Source organism: Emydura macquarii, unplaced genomic scaffold (assembly GCF_026122565.2).
Source record: "Emydura macquarii macquarii isolate MOO-44397 ecotype Brisbane River unplaced genomic scaffold, CSIRO-AGI_Emac_v2 contig_1477, whole genome shotgun sequence".
Taxonomy (NCBI): Eukaryota; Metazoa; Chordata; order Testudines; family Chelidae; genus Emydura; species Emydura macquarii.
Window position 1 is genome coordinate 12,804,843 of NW_027131614.1, and position 20,745 is coordinate 12,825,587.

A 20,745-nucleotide genomic window follows, 5' to 3' on the forward strand; every position below is an offset into this window, starting at 1 on the left:
CGGTTCAGGTGGATGCGAAGCTGCATGGTCTGAAGGACTCCAAGACCACGCTCTGTTCCCTGGGCCGTTACATGCCACAGACCTTTAGGTGTCAGGCAGGTCCCCAGGGATAGCAGTAGCATAGGTGTCAGCCATGGCCGTCTCGTGACCTATGGGCAATGGGACAGAGTCAGGGGGTCTAGGAGACACCATCCACCCTGAGTGGCTCCTTAAGCCCTCAATAAGGGTCATCTCGGCGATAAGGCAGTCGGAAAAGGCCCTTTCTGATGGTGCATGCAAGGGCAACGCCTTAGCCTCTACCCTTCTTCCAGTTCGCATGGGCCAGAACACCTTCAGACCACTGGGTCCTTGATATGGTTCGGTGGGCTAGGCCCCCCGGTTGTCTCCGCTTCCCCAGCCCCCATGACACCTCCCACTTCCTTCCTCTCAGTGGCAATTCCACATCCAAGAGATTGAGGCCGCCTCAATCCAGAGCAGTGTGAAAGGTCCCTCAGGGCACAGCGGAAGAGGACTTATTCGAGGCACTTCCTTGTCCCCTAGAAAAAGGGATTTAAGGACAATGTCAGACCAACGTCGTCTCACAAATACTGCAAGGGGCGCAAGTCTCGCATGGTCTCCCCAGCTCCAGTATTGGATACAGGAGCCTGGTATGCTGCCCTGAATGTCAGGGACGCATATCTGCAACGCCTCCTTCATCTCGTAGTGGTTGGCTCCTTCTAACGCTGACAGCTTTACTCTGTGGCCTGTTCTCGGCCCTGAGGGTGTTTACCAAAGGCCTGGTAGTGGTAGCCACGTGCTTGAGGCAAAAGGGGGTGCAGGACTTGCACAAGGCAGGTTCAGGTCCCAAGTCCAGAGCAGTGTGAACCAGTCAGGCGCCACTTGCGGCTGGTGGTTCCTGCTGGTAAACAAACAAAGTTCACCTTAACCCAGCTACAACCTATGGAATGCATCAGCGTGACTGATTGCTTCCTTGGCCAGGCCTTCGTGCTGTGAGACAGCATCCCTCAGGGTGGCCCACCTGCACAAATGCCCGATGATGACAACCAAACGTGGCCAACAGCTGGTAGGTCACAGGGTGGCCTGCACTGATGTGGTGAGACTAGCGAGCCTGACGCTTAGGCCGCTTTAGTCATGGCTAGCCTCAGTGTACAGTCTGAGCAGGTAACTTCTGCACCGGGAGGCTACGGTCCCCTCTCCTCCCCTCCACCCCCCAAAAGAAAACCAAACAGCAGCAAGCCCTAGCTTCCTTAGACTGGTGGACGACTCCTCAGGAGGTGTGAAGGGGTGTTCAGTTCGTGTAGCTGGCTCCCTCAGTTACCCTGATGTCGGATGCTTCGGGCAGAGGGTGAAGTGCTGTATTGGTGCTGACCTCGGCTCAAAAGGCATCTGGCCAAGGAAGAAGAGGCGTTGGCACACCAGTGTAAAGATCCGTGAAACGCCCGCAGGTCTTGAGGAATGTTCCTCTGCTTATCAAGAGCACGGTAGTACAGGTGCTGACAGACAGCACAGCGTCCATGTACTACATTGACAGGTGAGGGAAGCCCATTCGTCAGCCTCATGAAGGGAAGCTATCGGTCCTTAGGACCTGGTGGTGATCACCTCCCGGGGTGATGAACGATGAGTCAGACCGCATCAAGGGGTCGCCCTCCCTCATCACGATAGGACGTTGCACCCACAAAGGGCATCTATGACTGTCTGGAGGGGGGTTTCCCCAAAGGGAATCTGTTTGTATTGGACTGGAGCATGAGGTGTCCACAGTGCTGCTCTCTCTGTGGTCAAGGGGCGGGGGCGATCACCAACGCCATCCGTCTGTAGCGGTCATAGATCTTCATATTCGCTTTCCCCTCCTGCATACAGTCGTGCTAAAGATGAGGAGGGTTAAACAGATGCCATCTTGATTGCTCCGGCCTAGCCAGGCCAGCACGGTTCAGCATACTGTTGGACTTCTCAATTGCCCGCCTCGGGAGCCTCCGAGATAGCGCGATCCCAGGATCACGGTCACCTGCGGTGCCCAGACTTGGACTCTCGACATCTCAGGACGTGGTGGACCAGTGGCCAAGAGACGATGAGCAAGCCACTCAGAGCAAGTCCAGTGAGTCCTGCTGGGTAGCAGGAAGCCCTCCACGCAGGTCGTGTACTGGGTTAAGTGGAAGTGGCTGTTGCCTGCCTGGGGGAGTCCTGGGGCATTCCGCCTAGCCGCTCGCCAGTGCAGGCGATCCGGGAAATACTTGCCACAGTTAAAGCTCCAGGGACTGGCTGCAGCCTCCCTGAAGGACCACCTGGCAGCCATATCAACCTTCCATAAGTTGCTAGAAGGGGAAATGCGGTCCTCCCATCGGATGTCAGTTAGGTTCCTGAGCGGGACAGGAGGCTTTATCTGCAGGTCCGCAACCCCGTGCCTCCCTGGGATCTCAGCCTCGTTCTTTCACGGCCCATGGGACCCCACCCCTCAGAACTGGTGGCATCATGCCCTCTACCCGTCTTCCAGGAAGGTGGCCTTCCTGGGGGTATTTACCTCGGCAAGGAAGGTCTCCAGGATCAGGGCTCTGACTTCGGAGCCCCCCCCATATTGTATTCTATAAAGATAAGGTTTAGTTGAGGCCGCATCGGGCCTTCTGGCCTAAGATGGTTTCCCAGTTTCATTGTGACCAACATATATTCTCCCTATGTTTTCCCTGAACCACACGGTTTGGAGGAAAAGAGAACGCGGCATTCATTAAACATAAGAGGGGCCCTTGTTTCTACATCAGGTGTACAAGGCCGTTCCGGAGAGCAATGCAGCTCTTCATCGCAGTGGCCGACCAGATGAAAGGTTCACCGGTCTCTGTCCGGCGCACCTTCCTTGTGAATAACTTCCTGCATCAAGTTTGGTTACGAGCAGGTGAAGGTGCCGCTTCCGGGTGCCACCACAGCTCACTCAACAGAGCTCAAGCTCCATCTACACCCTTCCTAGCGGAAGCACCAGGACAGGGCATCTGCAGAGCAGCTGCCAGGCTGGCGGTACATACCTCCACATCCCACCACACCTCTGTCCAATGGGTGCGGGAAGACGCGGGCTTCAGCAGAGCTGTGCTGCAAGTAACTCACTGCTAACTCTGGCCCACCTCCGAGGTATTGCTTGTTAGTCACCTATAATGAAATGGACATGAACAAACACTCGAAGAAGAAAACAAGGTTACTTACCAGTAACTGATGATCTTCGAGATGTGGTGTTCGTGTCCATTCCACAACCCACCCCCCATCCTCGCTGCCGGAGTTGGCGGGGAAAAAGGGACTGAGGGGGGTGTAGGGCTGGCAGTGCCTCATATACCATGGCATGTGCACGGGGCGCCAGAGCTAAGGGGAAAAAAGTTCCGGTAGCCGTGCATGGAGGTGTGCACACACCTATACTGGAATGGACATGAGCAACACATTTCGAAGAACATCTACTGGTAAGTAACCTTGTTTTTCTGCAAGCTAGTGAAGGTTATGTACATATTTTTTAAATAAAAAATTAACAATTAATATTCACATAAAAATTTTGCTACAGATTCTTGTTCAGTTTTGGAAGAATGAGGAGCCAAATGGGTAAGAGTTAAGATACGATGCCTGAATTGCCCCTACTTTCTTGACATAGAGGGGAAGCCCCCCAATGATAAATTTTGGGAAACAAAAAAAAAAACATTTGGTAAGCAATTTTCTATTTGCCAAATTCTAAAAGTGGAAGAATTTGGCTTTCATTGAACACTCTATCATGGGCACTCATGCACTTCAGTCCTTCTTGTTCTCTGTGTGTGGCACATAATAGTCTAGTCCCCTGTGGGCTGTAATATTTTGTCTAATTTTGGCTGTTGGGTTTAGTGTGTGTGGTGCTGGTGGCCTGTGATATACAGGAGGTCAGACTATATGATCTGGTGATCCCTTCTGACCTTGAACTGTGATTCTATCCTGCCTCTTCCATTTCATTTGGCTAAATTCAGTGCCTTGCATGTTGATGAGTTCCAGAAAGGTAGCCATGTTAGTCTGTTTTCAGCGAAAGAATGAGAGTTCTGTGGCACCTTAAAGACTAACAAATTTATTTGAGCATAAGCTTTTGTGGGTAGAAACCTACTTCATGCATGCATCTGATGAAGTAGTTTCTGCCCACGAAAGCTTATGCCCAAATAAATTTGTTAGCCTTTAAGGTGCCACAGGACTCATCGTTTTATTCACATAGCTACCCCTCTGGAACCATCCTACCTCTGTCTCTAATAGAGTATCTTAGAACAGTTAACCACTGTGTGTGTTGCAGTGCCTAAGAACAATGGTGTCTTTTTAAGGATACTGTAACAATATTAACTCAGTGTTTCTAGTTTTTAATGGTTTTGACCAGGATTTTCAGAAGCTTCCCTAAATGTGGATTTAGTTTAAGTGCTGATTTTTAAAAAAAATTTGGCAACAGTTTCTAGTCCTCAAAATACATATTTTCATTTATTTGTAGTTATTTTTCTCTGTAATTTATGGTGGTACATACGGTGTACTTAATAGGGATATTGCCTTCAAGGATTAGTTTTTCATCATTCACATGGAATAGCTCTTCACCAGTCCTGATAGCTCTGTTCATTTGCTCCTTGTACAATATGCAAATTAACTCTCCAGACACCAGAGACTATTGCTCATTATCCAATTTCAGCATCAGAACATCCAGAGAATACTTGCAAAGATGAAAAAACCAGAAAGGGAACTTAGAAATCTCATAGGATTCTTCATATTTTTTGCATCTTTGGAAGTATTTTCTGGGAGTTTTGGTTTGTAGTATCAGGAGAGAAAATTTCCTTGAAACAAATTGTGGGAGTAACACAGCAAAGGGCTACTTGGTGAGATGACCAATTTAACAGGTGAGGAAAAAATTGGTCTACTTGCCTTCTTCATAAATATAAATATATTCAATTCTTTTGATACTGACATAAGTACTTTCTTCTCTATCCTCCTCTCCCCTCCCCCCACCCCTTTTTAATTGTTCCCCATAGTTGGAGGAAATGTGGACTGGAAGCAGATAGCGAGTATTCAAGAATCCATTGGAGAAACTAGTTCCCAAAGTGTTGTTGTTGCTGTAGACAGGTACAGTATTTAATTCCCTTCCAGTTGGATACCTCATGAACCCTTCACAGTATATGAATACAGTGAATTTAATTAGTAATAGGAAAAATAAGTAGGTTATTTGGTTTCCCGATGACTATGAAAATGCTATATCTGCATCACTATATTTCTATGTCAAAGGTGCTGGTTTTGGTTTAGTTTGGGTTTTTTTTTTATTGCACAGCAGGAGTTGCTCATCATAGCAGAAGGTAGAAGGAAGGTAAAGAAGGAGAAGCAGAAGCTGTTTACAAATATTTAATAATAACTGCAGAGGGAGAGCTGAGGGGTGTAAAAGAAGCTGCTGTTGTCCATCTTGATTCTCTACATAAATTTAAGAATAAATACTTCAGTTAAAATGTATAGATTTTTTTCTCCTTTATGTGGAGATGGAACTACTGACACTAAACCCCTTTTACTTCTCTGCCCAATTACTGCATCGTTCCATTCTCCCAGACTAGAACTCATCTCTAAAAATGCTGTCTATGATATTTACTAGTGTTCTAGTTTTTCTCTAAACCACATTCATCAGAAGTGGACATAATCATGCATTATGGATATTATAGGAGTACGTTGGTTTTTATTTAATAAATCTTGCTCCTCCCTTTTCTATAGGGAGAAATCTGAGGCCACCAATGTCTAAATGGTTGTCAAAATTGATAGCTATATTTCAAAGTGGTATTCCTTTGAAGGAATGCAGGAGTCCTTAGGATTTAGGCATAATATACAAGACTGATGTCAGTTGTGGGTATTTACTATGACTAGATACTTTAGTCAACATTATATGTTATGGAGTCATTTGTAAATGTTGAAAATCAACCAAAATCTTTCTTGCATAATGAAAAGTACTTTCTGATTTATATATTTAAAATGCTATTGTTGGTGGTATACTTCACCTTCTCATGAAGCTCTCTGAGGGACAGCAGTCCTAAAATCTTACTATGCTAAATAAATCATGACTCACGTTTTTGGTAGTGCTTCAGATTTTGAGAATTTACGTGTCAAGTCTGAAGTGCTGTATTTAAGGCAGCTAGATTTTGTCATAGCCAGAAATCCATTTTGAACAGTAGCAAAGTAGCTGTGGTGTAAAATATTTTTTGTAATAGAAGCCACTTTAAAAAAAAAAAAAAAATCTTATAAATTGTGCATTTTGCAGAATATTTACAGGATCTACAAGGCTGGATGGAAATGCTATTGGTAAGTTTTATAACTTTTTATCCTAATCTGCAAAGTAGCTTTCTGATGAAGCTTGGAAAGAATACCTAATGAATTCTGTGATCGTTTAACAGTGGATTTTGTCCGTTGGCTTTGTGCTGTATCTATGGATGAACTGCTGTCTGCTACCCATCCCAGAATGTTTAGTCTGCAGAAGATAGTAGAGATTTCTTACTACAACATGGGTCGGATAAGACTGCAGTGGTCTAGAATCTGGGAAGTTATCGGAGATCATTTTAATAAGGTATGTTTGCTAATCATTACACCATTTGAATTGCTCACACAATCAGAAAATGGTTATATGTTATATATATTTATATAATTATATATAGTATATGATATATTTAAATATGTATTTATATATATTCTTTATATGTATATATTTAAAACCCTTTCAATACTAAATTTGAAAAATTTTATACCTAAATTCAGTTGTTCATTCAGTCCTTTTGTATAGGTAGAAATAGAAAGAGCACTAAAGAAGAAAAGGAAAACATACAAAAATTATAGTAGAAGGGCAACAGCCATCTATATTGTTCTGTTGGACCCATATTTGAACAGGCTGGTTATTCTCTGTTCACAAGGCTGATATATTCTATACTAAATTCAAAGGCAGTGGTATAGATTGGCCAATTCGTTAATCATGATATAGATCTAAAAACGGCTCCTGTGGGTGGTAATATCCTGTCATTGGGCGTTGTAAAAAGTGTTTGTGTTTCTTAACTCAGTTTTCACTGTTTGCAGTGTTGAGTTAATCTGTTGTTCTAAATTAAATGTCTTATTTGTCTTCTGTTTTTTAATATCATTTTGACTGGTGAAGTAGCTCTAATGAACCATTTGTTTTTCTTTAGAGAGCTCTAAAAGTTGGGATGTGTTGTTCAAAATATAAGTTGGATAGGTTAGGAAGTGAGAAACTTATTTGGTAAAGTACTGAGCCATGCTGCTGGTAGGCATTGATTAAATTAACACTGTATTTTTAACTTTTGTATCTTAAGTTTCACTTCTAAATTAGTGATTTCTGCTCTTCCGTTTCCATCTTCAAATGTAAAGACAAAATGTAAAGACAACTCAGACTTATTCCTGAAAATACAGTTTTAATGCCAACACAGATAATTGAATTTCTACTTCTACACTACCAGGTTGGCTGCAATCCCAATGAAGATGTAGCTATTTTTGCAGTAGACTCCTTAAGGCAGTTATCAATGAAGTTCTTAGAAAAAGGAGAACTTGCTAATTTCAGATTCCAGAAGGATTTCTTAAGGCCATTTGAACACATAATGAAGAGAAACAGGTAATAATATGCAATTAACTGAATCACTTGAGATCATATGCACCAGCTGTTGGTTATTTTATTTTAAATTACTTCTGTAAAATGAAATTTGGTCCTTACAAAAGTTCTTAATCATTATAGTAGTTTCAGTTACTATTTATTAACATTTTGTTTATAATTTAGGTCTCCTACCATTCGAGACATGGTTGTACGGTGTATAGCACAGATGGTAAACTCTCAAGCTGCCAACATTCGCTCAGGCTGGAAGAATATATTTTCAGTGTTTCATTTGGCTGCATCAGATCAGGATGAAAGTATAGTGGAACTTGCATTTCAAACTACAGGGCACATTGTCAGTAAGTATCGATGCATAATTTACCAACATCACTGTGAGGCAAATGAACATCTCACTTTTCTTTTCGGTTAGCTCTAATTTTATTATTTGCCTAGCAGAACTCACCCTAAATACATGTTAAAACACTATTTATCTGCTTTTACTCCTTTTTTAAAATGTGTAGTTCACTGAGAATTTATACTATAAAAAGTAATAACGTAACATGGTTATCATTTGTCTTTGTACTCTACACATAAGTTTTAAAAATGAGCTGTAAACATTTATTCTAGAATGAAAAGTCAACTGAGAGATGATGAATTTTTAAGCAGTTATACTTTTTCATTTTTGATTGTGAATTTATAATTTTGCAGATGTATTTCTTCAAGTATATTGCATTACCTGCACACCTTCCCCTCTTTCTTTGAGTTCTTGTCTAGGGCTCTGTTTTAAAAGAAGGATGTGAGGTAGTTGGGACTGTATGACCTTTCATTGTCTTGACTCCAAGCTTTAAATGCCAAAAGGGATCACTTGTGCAGCTGCAACAGGCAGTGCTTTCAAAAAAGGTTCTCAGAGCTTTGTGATTCACACCTCCAATGTGAATTATAAAGCCAATACAATTGGACCACAAATATGGGGTGGGGGTAAAGGCCTTTTACAGTTGATTCCTGATTTTGTAGCCAGTCCAGGGGGGATGCTGTTCAGCTCTAGTAAAAAGGTATTTAAATATAAATAGTGATAAATATCAAGCCCCGTGCCCTATTCTGAATATCTTTACTCATGTAATTGTGGGTTCTATCTTCGAGTGATTGCTCATATGCATTCCAATGTAGGTGTGTGCGCGCCCCGTGCACAGATTCCCGGAACTTTTTCCCTAGCAAGCCCCGCATGGCCAGCTCAGGCGCCCCCTGGAGTGCCGCGCTCATATCGCGGTATAAAGGGCGCTGCTGGCACCGCGGGTCCCCAGTTCCTTCTTTCCGCCTGTGACGGTTGCTGGAACTATCGCCTCTTGCTGCGTGCAAGTAGCTCATTCCCTAGTGTTTTCTTACTGTTTCAGAGTTGTTGTTCATTAGTTGTTATATAGTTAGATAAGTTAGTTAGTTATAGTGATAAGGTTAGAACCCCGGACGGGGTTCCTTCTACGAGGAAGTCATGCCGGGTTCCACAGGCTTTAAGAACTGTGACTTGTGTGGTAAAGCCTTCCCGATCAGTGACCCGCATGACCGCTGTCTCCGGTGCCTTGGCGAAGAACACCGTCGAGACAAGTGCAAAATTTGTAAGTCCTTTAAGCCTCGGACTCAGAAAGAAAGGGACGCGAGGCTAAAGGCAATTCTAATGGAGTCGGCGCTCCATCCCACTTCCGAGCCGTCCCGGTCTCCGTCGGCACCGAGTGTGTCGTCGGTGCGGAGCGCCCCCCCACCGGCACCGCTTTCAGCACCGCCGCGGGCCTCGAAGGTGCCCAAGAAGACGGCACGGCCCCTGGCCGCACCTAAGGACTCCCCCCGGCCCGCGCAGGGCGGAGGGAGTATGGAGACGCCCCAGCCAAGGGCCGTAGAGATTACTCCGGCACCGGGGTCTCCGCGCGGGCTGCCTCCCCCGACTCCTGGGGGTGGGGGAGTGCACCTGCAAGGGCCGTCGACGCCGGAGGCGTTTACTGCGGCACGAGCCCTCATGGCCTTGCCCACGCCTCCGTCCCCCCCTCGGCCGAGGGACAAGGGACCTGCGTCTCGGGGCAAACCCGCGCTGGGTGGTCCCGGTGGTTGGAGACGCTCCCAATCCAAGTCTCCTTCCAGACGGTCACGGAGGGTGGAGAGCGTCGGCTCCCCTCCGAGCTCCGACTCTAGGTCGTCGAGCGACTCGGCACCGCGGCACCGTGGGCGGTCCCGAGTCCATCGCCGGAGTCGCAGGTCCAGCTCCGATCTGAGCAGGGACCGGAATTCGGGCTCTCAATCTTCGGTGCGGAGCCCGTCCCGGCACCGATCCAGGTCACTGTCGGCTGTCTCGCGAGGCAGCGACTCACATCTGGCGGCACCGATGGGCCCGGCACCGCTGCCTGCTCCGGCACCGGTGATGGCCCCGGCACCGACATCGGGGCGACTGGACTCCCCTCAGCGTCGCCATCGTCGGCACCGCTCTCGGTCCCGAGGGGGTAAGCGGCACCGCAAGTCCTCTCGCCGCAGGGGCAGGTCTGGTGCGTCGTCGTCGTCCCCGACCTCCTCGTATCGCCGGCACCGCAGACGTCGGTACTGGTCCACGTTGTCCTCGTTGGACCGCTCCACACGCCGGCAACATAAGCGGCGCACGGGGGGCTCCAGCGATAAGAAGGCGGTGCGGCTGCATCAGCCTTCCCTGGAGGCCGCCGGGTGGACCCAGGGCCCTTGGCAGTGGCCGTATTGGGGACCTTGGAATGCCCCTATGCCCCAGGGCTCGGTGTCACTACAATCGGTGGTGGCCCCCCCAGTACGCCCGGCCCCTACGGCTCAAGAGCAGGGTTCGGAGGATTCGGACCCAGGGGAGGGACCCTCTATTGCACCCCTACCTTTCTCTTCCTCATCCTCGCCTGATGAGGCAGCAGCAAGGGACCGTAAGGGGCCCCTGTTCGATTTCAGGGCCCATCAAGACCTCCTAAAGAGGGCTGCTGAGAACTTGGGCATGGAGTTTAAGCTCATGTCTGAGGAGGAGGACTCCCTCTTTGGGCCCTCGAGCTCTCTGGGACCCTTCAATGTCATGAAGATCGCAAGGAAACTTGGGCAGACCCCCTCCTCCATGCCTTCCACTTCCAAGGGGGTGGAATGGAAATATTATGTCCCCAAGGAACCATTTGAGTTCCTCTACAACCACCCCGCGCCAAGCTCCCTGGTGGTCGATGCGGCCAACCAGAGGGACCGTCAGGGGAACCAGGGTAGCACTCCTAAGGACAAGGAGGACCGTAAGCTGGACTTATTCGGGAGGAAGATCTACTCTACTGCGGCGCTACAGTTTAGAGTAGCGAACCACCAGGCCCTATTTGGGAAATACAATAAGAACCTGTGGGCCTCGATGCAGAGGTTTGCCTCCCAGCTGCCCCCTGACCAGGAGGCAGATTTCTCCACTGTCCTCCAGGAGGGGGCTGCGGTGGCTACCGCTGCGCTACAAGCTGCTAGCGACGCGGCGGACACCGCCAGTAGGGCAATGGCCTCGGCGGTCGTGATGCGCCGCTGTTCGTGGCTTCAGGCCTCTGGCCTCACCCAGGAGGTTCAGCAGGCCATTCAGGACTTGCCGTTTGATGGCCTGGGTCTGTTTTCGGAGAAGACAGACGACAAACTCCACGCACTCAAGGACTCTCGGGCCACCCTGAAGTCACTTGGGTTGTATACCCCTCAGGCCTCCAGGCAACAGTCCAGACCTCAGGCCCAGAGGCAACCACCACCCCCGCCCAGGCCGGCTCCTCGACCCGCCCAGCAGAGGAGGGATCGTGAGCGCTACTGCGGTCCCAGCAGAGGAGGCCGCCAGGGGTCCTCTGCGGGGGGCCAGCAGGGGCCTGCAAAAGGGGGTAATCAATCTAATAAACGTTTTTGACCCAGAGCAGGAGGGTAGTACTCTTCCTTCTCTCTGGGATCTTGGCCGGCCGTTTGCGGATAGGCTTCGCCCTTTCCTTATAGAATGGGAAGCCATTACTACGGACCGGTGGGTCCTGGAGGTGATTGCCAAGGGGTACACCCTTCAGCTTACAGCCTCCCCCCCCAACACCCCTCCAAGGCCGTCCCCCATTGGGGATCTAGCCTCGGTCCGACTCCTAGTGCAGGAGATCGAGTCACTCCTCGTGCTGGGGGCGGTGGAGGAAGTCCCAGTGCCCGAGCAGGGCCGGGGATTTTATTCTAAATATTTCTTAATCCCCAAGGCGAAGGGAGGCCTTAGGCCCATTTTGGACCTACGTCGCCTAAATAAGTATATTAGGCGTGTTAAGTTTCGTATGGTCTCCCTCGCCACAATTATTCCGGTCCTTGACCCAGGGGATTGGTATGCCGCCCTTGACTTGAAGGATGCATACTTCCACATCTCTATATTACCGGCCCATAGGCGGTTTTTGAGATTTGTGGTAGCGGGACGCCATTATCAGTTTCGGTCCCTACCCTTTGGGCTCTCCTCAGCACCCAGGGTGTTTACTAAATGTATGGCCGTGGTGGTGGCCCACCTGCGCCATAGAGGTGTTCAAATCTTCCCCTATTTGGATGACTGGTTGATCAGGGGGAGGTCGAGTTCACATGTGCAGCATAGTCTGCTTCTCACATGCGAATTGTGTGCTAGACTGGGGTTGCTTATTAATGAGCAGAAGTCCACACTTACTCCGGTGCAATGTATAGAATTTATTGGAGCCAGGCTGGATGCGATACAAGCCAGAGCCTTCCTCCCTCAAGCGAGGTTTGAGGCGATGGCAGCCATCATATCTGATCTCCACCTGTCCCCCATGACGACAGCCAGGCACTGCCTGCAGCTGTTGGGACATATGGCAGCTTCTACATATGTAGTAAGACTGGCACGATTGAGGCTTAGACCTCTCCAGAGCTGGTTGGCTTCGGTATACGTACCGCACAGGCATTCTCTAACTAGAATGGTCCTGGTTCCCCCACAGGTTCTGTCATCCCTCGATTGGTGGAGGGACCCGAGGGAAGTGATGACGGGCGTTCCCTTCAGAGAGTTTACCCCATCTGTGACGCTCATCACAGATGCATCCGATCGGGGATGGGGAGCCCACATTTCTCACAACCAGGGCACCCAAGGGCTTTGGTCACCGGAGGAGAGAGCTCTGCACATCAACGTATGCGAGCTCAGAGCGGTCCGATTAGTCTGCAAGGCTTTCCTCCAATACCTGAGGGGCAGGGTAGTCCAAGTCCTCACAGACAATACGGCAGCCATGTTCTATGTGAACAGGCAGGGAGGGGCACGCTCCTCGGCACTCCGCCAGGAAGCTATTCGCCTCTGGGACTTCGCGGTGAGACACGGGTTTCATTTATCTGCCTCTCACCTCCCGGGGGTACGAAACAACAAGGCGGACCGCCTCAGCAGATCCTTTTCTCCCCGCCACGAATGGTCCTTACACCAGGACGTGGTGGCTTTCATCTTCCAGCGGTGGGGTACTCCCCGTCTGGACCTGTTTGCTACAGCGGAAAACAGAAAATGCCCGAGGTTCTGCTCGCTCAGGGGTCGCGAGCCGGGCTCTCTGTCCGATGCCTTTTTGGTTCCCTGGACAGGGGATTTAATGTATGCATTCCCCCCCATCCCGCTCCTGCCCCAAGTTCTCCTCAAGATCAAGAGGGACAGGGCGAACATCATCCTGATCGCCCCAGCGTGGCCGAGGCAGCATTGGTACAGCATGCTGCTCGACCTCTCCATCACCGAACCGATTCCGCTACCCAGACGGTGCGACCTGATCTCCCAGGACCATGGGAGATTGTTGCACCCCGACCTGGACTCCCTCCACCTCACCGCCTGGAGACTCTGTGGCTGACGGAGGGAGAGAGAGCCTGTTCCATGCAGGTTCAACAGGTCCTCCTGGGCAGCAGGAAGCCGTCCACGCAACTCACATATAAAGCTAAGTGGCGGAGGTTTTCGGGGTGGGCGGAAGAGAGAGGGCTGCACCCAAGCCTATCCCCTATACAGGCTATCTTGGAGTACTTGCTGCAGCTTAAACTGCAGGGCCTGGCTTTGGCCTCCCTCAAGGTACACTTAGCGGCCATCTCGGCCTTCCACCAACCCATGGAGGGCCGCTCCCTATTCTCTCACCCCATGTCGGTAAGGTTCCTTAAAGGGGTGGAGAGGACTTTCCCTCAGGTGCGGGACCCGGTGCCACCCTGGGACCTCAACTTGGTCCTCAATGGGCTGATGGGCCACCCCTTCGAGCCCTTAGCTACATGCTCCCTTCTCCTTTTATCATGGAAGGTAGCCTTCCTGGTGGCTATCACCTCGGCTAGAAGGGTCTCCGAACTGAGGGCGTTAACATCGGAGCCCCCTTACACGGTTTTTTATAAGGATAAGGTCCGGCTGAGGCCTCACCCGGCTTTTATGCCTGAGGTGGTGTCTCAGTTCCACTGTAACCAGGACATTTTCCTTCCTGTGTTCTTTCCAAAACCCCATGGGTCGGAGGAGGAAAGGAGAGGACATTCGCTGGATGTCAGGCGAGCCTTGGCCTTCTATCTTGAGAGGACCAAGCCTTTCCGGAAGTCGACACAGCTCTTCGTAGCAGTGGCGGACAGGATGAAGGGCTCACCGGTCTCCACCCAGCATATCTCCAAGTGGATTACTGCCTGCATTAAGGCATGCTATGAGCAGGCAGGGGTACCCCTCCCAGGTGTGGTAAGAGCACACTCCACTAGGGCCCAGGCCTCTTCCGCAGCCTTTTTGGAGCGGGTTCCCCTGCAGGACATCTGCAGGGCAGCGACCTGGTCGTCAGTCCGTACGTTCACGTCGCATTACGCCATCGTGGAACAAGCAAGGGAGGACGCAGGGTTCGGCAGAGCCGTGCTGTCAAGAGCAGGTCACCGATAACTCCTACCCTCCTCCAAGGTACGGATACGCAATCACCTACATTGGAATGCATATGAGCAATCACTCGAAGATAGAAAACAAGGTTACTTACCAGTAACTGTTGTTCTTCGAGATGTGTTGCTCATATCCATTCCAAACCCACCCCCGTCCCCACTGTCGGAGTTGGCAGAAAGAAGGGACTGGGGACCCGCGGTGCCAGCAGCGCCCTTTATACCGCGATATGAGCGCGGCACTCCAGGGGGCGCCTGAGCTGGCCATGCGGGGCTTGCTAGGGAAAAAGTTCCGGGAATCTGTGCACGGGGCGTGCACACACCTACATTGGAATGGATATGAGCAACACATCTCGAAGAACAACAGTTACTGGTAAGTAACCTTGTTTTTTATTGCTTTAGAAGACTACATCAGTAAATAGATGTAAAATCAAAACACGTTATAAAAATAGAATGCCTTCTGCATGAATTCTTGTTAACAGAATATTTTTGGGTTTTGTAATAGTTACGCATTTAACAGAATCAAGGAAGGACGCAAATCTGTTCAGCCATTTCTCTCTCTTTTCCCTATGCATTTCCCTTTTTCCTATGCTAGATTTGCATCTTGGCCTTTTAAAAATTATTTTGGGAACAATTGACATTTTATTTAAAAATGTTAGAAGGACCCATGTGTTAATTTTTATATACGTATTTTTTCCAGCAATTGTATTTGAAAAGCACTTCCCAGCCACCATAGATTCTTTCCAGGATGCAGTAAAATGTTTGTCTGAATTTGCGTGCAATGCAGCTTTTCCAGACACAAGCATGGAAGCAATCCGACTCATTCGCCATTGTGCAAAATATGTATCCGACAGACCTCAGGTATAAACCATATTTGCTAAATCTTAAGTGTTAAAATTAGTAATACTTTCATGACATAAAAATGTGCAGTTGTACCAGCCTTAAAAGTTTGGCTTTAAACTCTAGGAGGGAGATTAAAGTTCAGGAGTGGGCATGGGCTTCACGTTTGTTTATAAACATCTTGATGTAGGCTTTGAACAATTTGCACTTTTGTGTCAGTTAGTTTTCTTAGGACCTTCAATGAGAACTGTTGGAGCTTGGAACCTCTCAGGATCTGTCCTTTTCCAGGGAGCACCCTTTGCTAACATATGTTTAGTAGCATAGGTATAGGTGTCAGCCTTAAAAAAAATAATTATGGTAGATTCTTATCCTCAAGAATGTCACTATAGAACAGAATAGGAAACTGAGAAGTTAAATTAAAAGCTAAATATGGTGGTTGAGTAGGTCACTCGGTTGTTACTTGCAAAATCTGTTTTTCATGCCTTTATAAGGATAATTAAAAAAAAACATTTTATTTACTTTAACCATACTACAGCTCCTAAAATAAATTTGATTTATCATATTTTTGTGGTATCATTTATAAACCTTAATACCAGATTGTAAGATATTGAATATAATTTTTCTAGTATAATATCCACACAATACTTAAATTGTTCTTTATTGAATAAATTTACTCTAATATTATCTTAGTACTTATAAACTTACTATTTTGGTGGAAGGTAGACTTGTAAATGCTGTTGTGCTTCTATTACATTAATCCTGTGTTTGCTTCTAAAGGCTTTCAAGGAATACACAAGTGATGATATGAATGTAGCTCCTGAAGACAGGGTGTGGGTGAGAGGATGGTTCCCTATTCTTTTTGAGTTATCCTGTATCATCAATAGATGCAAATTAGATGTAAGAACCAGGTAACAATCAGTGTTTGTAATTTAATTTTTAAATGCTTTGTTTTACTTGTTTATGAGCCTTTAAAAACATTTTAAAAAAATTGCTTTTAAGGCAGAGATAACTTTCTGTTGGCGAATATATTTGGTCTAACTAAAAGCAGGAACTTGGATACTTTATTTAATTGATATCGCTTTGGGAGGATAAGCAAGTGCTACAAATACATTTTAAATATTTTAATGCAGAAACATTAAAAAAAAATTTTAAATCTTTTGTTTTTTCTCAAGAAACTTTTTACTTAGCTTTGTTACTTAAGTTGATGAAGATCCATTGAACATGGATACATGCTTTTAGAATTATCAGAAAACAAGTGAATACTTGACATGATACGGTGTTCTGTTGTATGTCTGTTTCTCTCGTAAAATTTGTAATAGTCAAACTCAGTGCTGTTTCCAGTGCCAGTTCAGTAAAAGTAAAACAGTGACTTTCCCTCCTTATGTTAGAGGTTGTAAATTAGTTAGAATCATTCAGTTTTCATTTTGAAGTTAATAGTGCAGAGTAAGTAAAAATAACTTTGGCACAGTAGGTCGACTGTGTAAACAATCAGTATGCCCTAAACCTTGTTAAAATACGAAATTAGTTAGGTTAATATGTCTTCCAAATATTCCCGTCTGGAAGTTCTACCCATTATTTTGTTGTTGTTAAAAAAAAAAATGTGAACAAATTATGTAGTAAGCAGATTTAATGTTAATCAAAAATTATGGCAAAATCCTATAGAAATCTTTTCTGGTTTCTGTTGAACACTTGAATTTGCACATTTTCTTTGAGTATTTGCAAACTATTTTCAGGCAGAGGCAGATATTGTAATGGATTCTGCAAACTGATCATGGATTGCAGAAAGAGATTGAAAGGGGGAAAATTATACAGTACTTTCCCATACAAATCTAGTTATTTTTCATTGAATGCTATTCTGCCCTTGTAATGTGTGTTTATATTTATTGAAAGTTCTAATGATATACAAGATTGGATTTCCGTTTTCCTAAAGGAAATGTATTTATAGTGTGTCAAATAATGAGATTGAAAAGTAAACTATATTTTAGATTTTTGAGATTAGTTCTCTACTGTCACTGACATTAGGAAACAACTCAGATTCAAAAGTAATGAAATATATATAGAATTCGAGTAAATGTAACAAATAACTTATAAAAAGATATTTGACAATTTACAATTCTATATACCTGTGATACAGACTGGAAAAGAAAACTGTAAAGCTAAGTTTAGGCACAGCCCTAAAAATGTTGAAAGAGATGCTTGTGTGTTTACTTTCAGTGAAAGGCTCATTATTGGGATGTATTTACCTAGTGATGTTTAATTTTAATGTTCAGAATGTAAGCAGATGAAAGGACAAGGGTTTATAAATGAGTTGCTGTTGCTTGTAGCTGAAAGATGACCTGACCAGGAAGATGGATCTTTGCGTTCTGTATTGCTTCTTTCTAATGTATAAAGCACCTGGTATTAAAATAAAGTGCGCTTGTTTTTACATTTTAAAGTATCAGAAATGTCAAGGCTTCTTTTCCTTTTTTCTGCTGTATGACTTGTTGGAGGTCACAGATGCTGACTAGAAATATTCGCAGCCCTTAATTAAAAGGGTGACAGGTGTTGAATCTTTCTCAGATACTTTCTTCTTAACTGTTTCTGGAGTGTTTTCACATTAAATGTATTAATAGAAAAGTTTTTAAAATCTTAATAAAAATAACTTCCTCTCTCAATTAGAATTCACATGCATGATGTCTCATGTCAAAATATTCCCAATTCTCCAGGTATCTTTAGTCTTAGAACTAAGAAAAAAAAGATGAGACCTGAATTTCTAAATTAAATCAGTAGAATCTTTTAAAAATTCTCAGATGTGTCTGTTCTTCACAGAGAATCAAAAAGGGCACAACCCAATTTTTTTCCTCTTATATGTCACCTTGAAAACTTCCTAGACAGCATTTGGAAAAGCTCACTTTTTAAAACAAATTATACACTGATGTACATTCTAGGTACCTTCATTCATAATATTTTGTTGTACATTCTGAAAGTTATAGAAAGTTATAGGTGAAATTTGTGCCCTTGGTTTTCTAACCCTTGACATTAAACAAACTTAAAATACTGTTCAGTTTGAAGTGCTCATAGGTGCCTGCTTTATTTCCCAGCTGCCACTTCAATTTCTAAAAATATTTTTTAAACTGATTTTACCACTCATTTTTAGTATACTGTATGAGAACAATACAACTATAGCATGTTTTAAAACAAAAGCAAGGTATAAAATGTGTTTCTAGCAGGATTTGAATATCATTAATGCTGTAGCAGTGTGACGTCTTTGGTATATGGTGTTTATTTTGATTCCTCATATCTGTGGGGTTTTTTATTGCAGGGGCTTAACAGTGATGTTTGAAATAATGAAAACATATGGCTATACTTATGAAAAACATTGGTGGCAGGATTTATTTAGGATTGTCTTCAGGATATTTGACAACATGAAACTGCCAGAACAGCAGACTGAGGTAAAAAAAAAGGGGGGGGGAAGGGAGGGGCAGGGCATAAGGGGGAGAGATTTTCGTAAGATTCACAGCTAGGACAGAAAATGTCTAAGTAAGGGGGAAAAATGTTCCTTACACATAAAGCCACACCCACGTCTTGTGAATCAAAATGCTTAACTTGTTGCTGGAACTGTCTAAATTAATTGTATTACTGTTTTGCTGAATGTACTCAGGATCTCTCTTCTTCTTTGTGTTGTAAACTCCATCTGTATAATAAGGGATGATAATTCCATGTAGGTTATAATAGTTCCTTATCTTGCATGTTGGAAGAATGGTTTATGAATTCATTATTGCAGGAAGAAAGATAAGACACCGGGATTGTGGTTGAACTAAGTCATAAATTTATTAACTTAAGTCATCTGGGAACTATCTGCAATAACTTGTTCAGTGCAAATCATCCTTCCTTTCATAATCTGCTCACTTGGGGAAGGGCACCTGTTACATGTTCCCAACCCGTTTCTGGGATCCCAGCACCCTGCATGGATATGAAGGTTATAAGAGGCTGGGGAAACGGGGGTTGACATCTCCCTGTACCAGACTTCAGGCGCTCCGATCCCCTGGTTTGTTCTGGGCATGTAATGGTGTGCTTGCTAGGGGGAAGAATTTCTGTACACTCCCCTTTGGTACATAGGAATCAGTGGGCTTCCACTGCATCAACACAGCCAATCACGCTAGGTTGCTGCCCCTAGCAGTAATCCCACCTGCAAAGCCATGAGGAAGCTGAGCTTCCATGAGCAGGGTAAGATGAGAAGATCCTTAAAGAAGCCAGAGAGCTCTCTTCTCCCTGCAGGTTCAAACAGTACCTACTCCTGCCCCCCCCACCACCACCACCACACACACACACTTCTGAGGTTATGGGGAATGCCACTTGCTTTTAAAAGTATTAAAGCAAGATCATCTAGGTTCTGGTAACTTAGTGATTGTTTACTTCATACATTTCAGCTGTGCCATATACATATATACCCTAAGGTGGCAGATATATTAGGTTATAAATATGGTCAAGATATCAACTATTTTTGAAATCTACTTAGTTGATTTGTGAAATACCAGATTTTCTTTTTCTTCGTCAAATATTAAGATATTAGAAAACTTAGCTAATTGTCAAGTAATTGTGACTGAAGCTGAAGTATATTAGCACTCATTAATGATTTACATAGTCTTTACACTGCTCTCAAATAGTAGCAAAAAGAAAGGAGCTACTGTATGCTACATTTCTTTTATCAAGTGCTCTTCACATTTACTTAACCTGATCCCAAGGAGAAATTAAGTATTCATGCTTTCTTCCTTCATGCTTTTTAATGTTATCAATGGGTAAGTGGAGCTGATGCTCTTAACCTCACATTAAGCAAGGTAAAAGTGGAGAGGCTGATTTTAGACCATCCTATCTGCCAAATACATGTAGCAGTACATGTCATTGTGGATTGTAGTTGCAATTTAGTTTAAGGACAGCAGTAGAGATTAAAATAGAGGTTAAAAAAGAGGTGCAGACGGAACGAGTACCAAATAGCTTCCACCCAGATGAATTGCCTAGAAGTTAAAATAACACTTTCACACATTCTTAATAAGATACATTAGAAACTTTTATAGTAGTACACAACCTGCTATTATTTTTTCTCCTAGAAAGCTGAATGGATGACAACTACTTGCAATCATGCACTTTATGCAATATGTGATGTATTCACCCAGTATTTAGAAGTACTCAGTGATGTCCTTTTGGATGATATATTTGCACAGCTGTACTGGTGTGTGCAGCAAGGTAAGACTGTACCAAGTTGTATTAAACAATGCTAACATTTTACCATGTTGGTACAAAAAACAAATGCACTATTTTCTGTTCCAGACAATGAACAGCTAGCACGATCTGGTACTAACTGTTTGGAGAATGTCGTCATTCTAAACGGTGAAAAGTTTACCCTAGAAATCTGGGATAAAACATGCAACTGCATGCTGGATATCTTCAAAACCACAATCCCCCATGCGTAAGAAAATTCCTTTTATTATTGTAAAATTTGT

General features: G+C 45.2%; 1 protein-coding gene across 1 annotated transcript in view; it reads left to right on the forward strand.

Moving 5' to 3' along the window:
* ARFGEF1 (ADP ribosylation factor guanine nucleotide exchange factor 1) overlaps positions 1-20,745 on the forward strand; it is a 165,203-nt gene that overhangs the window by 121,752 nt on the left and 22,706 nt on the right. The window contains exons 23-32 of the mRNA XM_067553653.1: positions 4,989-5,079; positions 6,251-6,291; positions 6,384-6,553; positions 7,449-7,600; positions 7,763-7,935; positions 15,126-15,286; positions 16,043-16,173; positions 18,567-18,696; positions 20,353-20,488; positions 20,573-20,711. Of these exons, the coding sequence (XP_067409754.1) occupies positions 4,989-5,079; positions 6,251-6,291; positions 6,384-6,553; positions 7,449-7,600; positions 7,763-7,935; positions 15,126-15,286; positions 16,043-16,173; positions 18,567-18,696; positions 20,353-20,488; positions 20,573-20,711 (1,324 nt within the window). The remainder of the gene's footprint in view (positions 1-4,988; positions 5,080-6,250; positions 6,292-6,383; positions 6,554-7,448; positions 7,601-7,762; positions 7,936-15,125; positions 15,287-16,042; positions 16,174-18,566; positions 18,697-20,352; positions 20,489-20,572; positions 20,712-20,745) is intronic.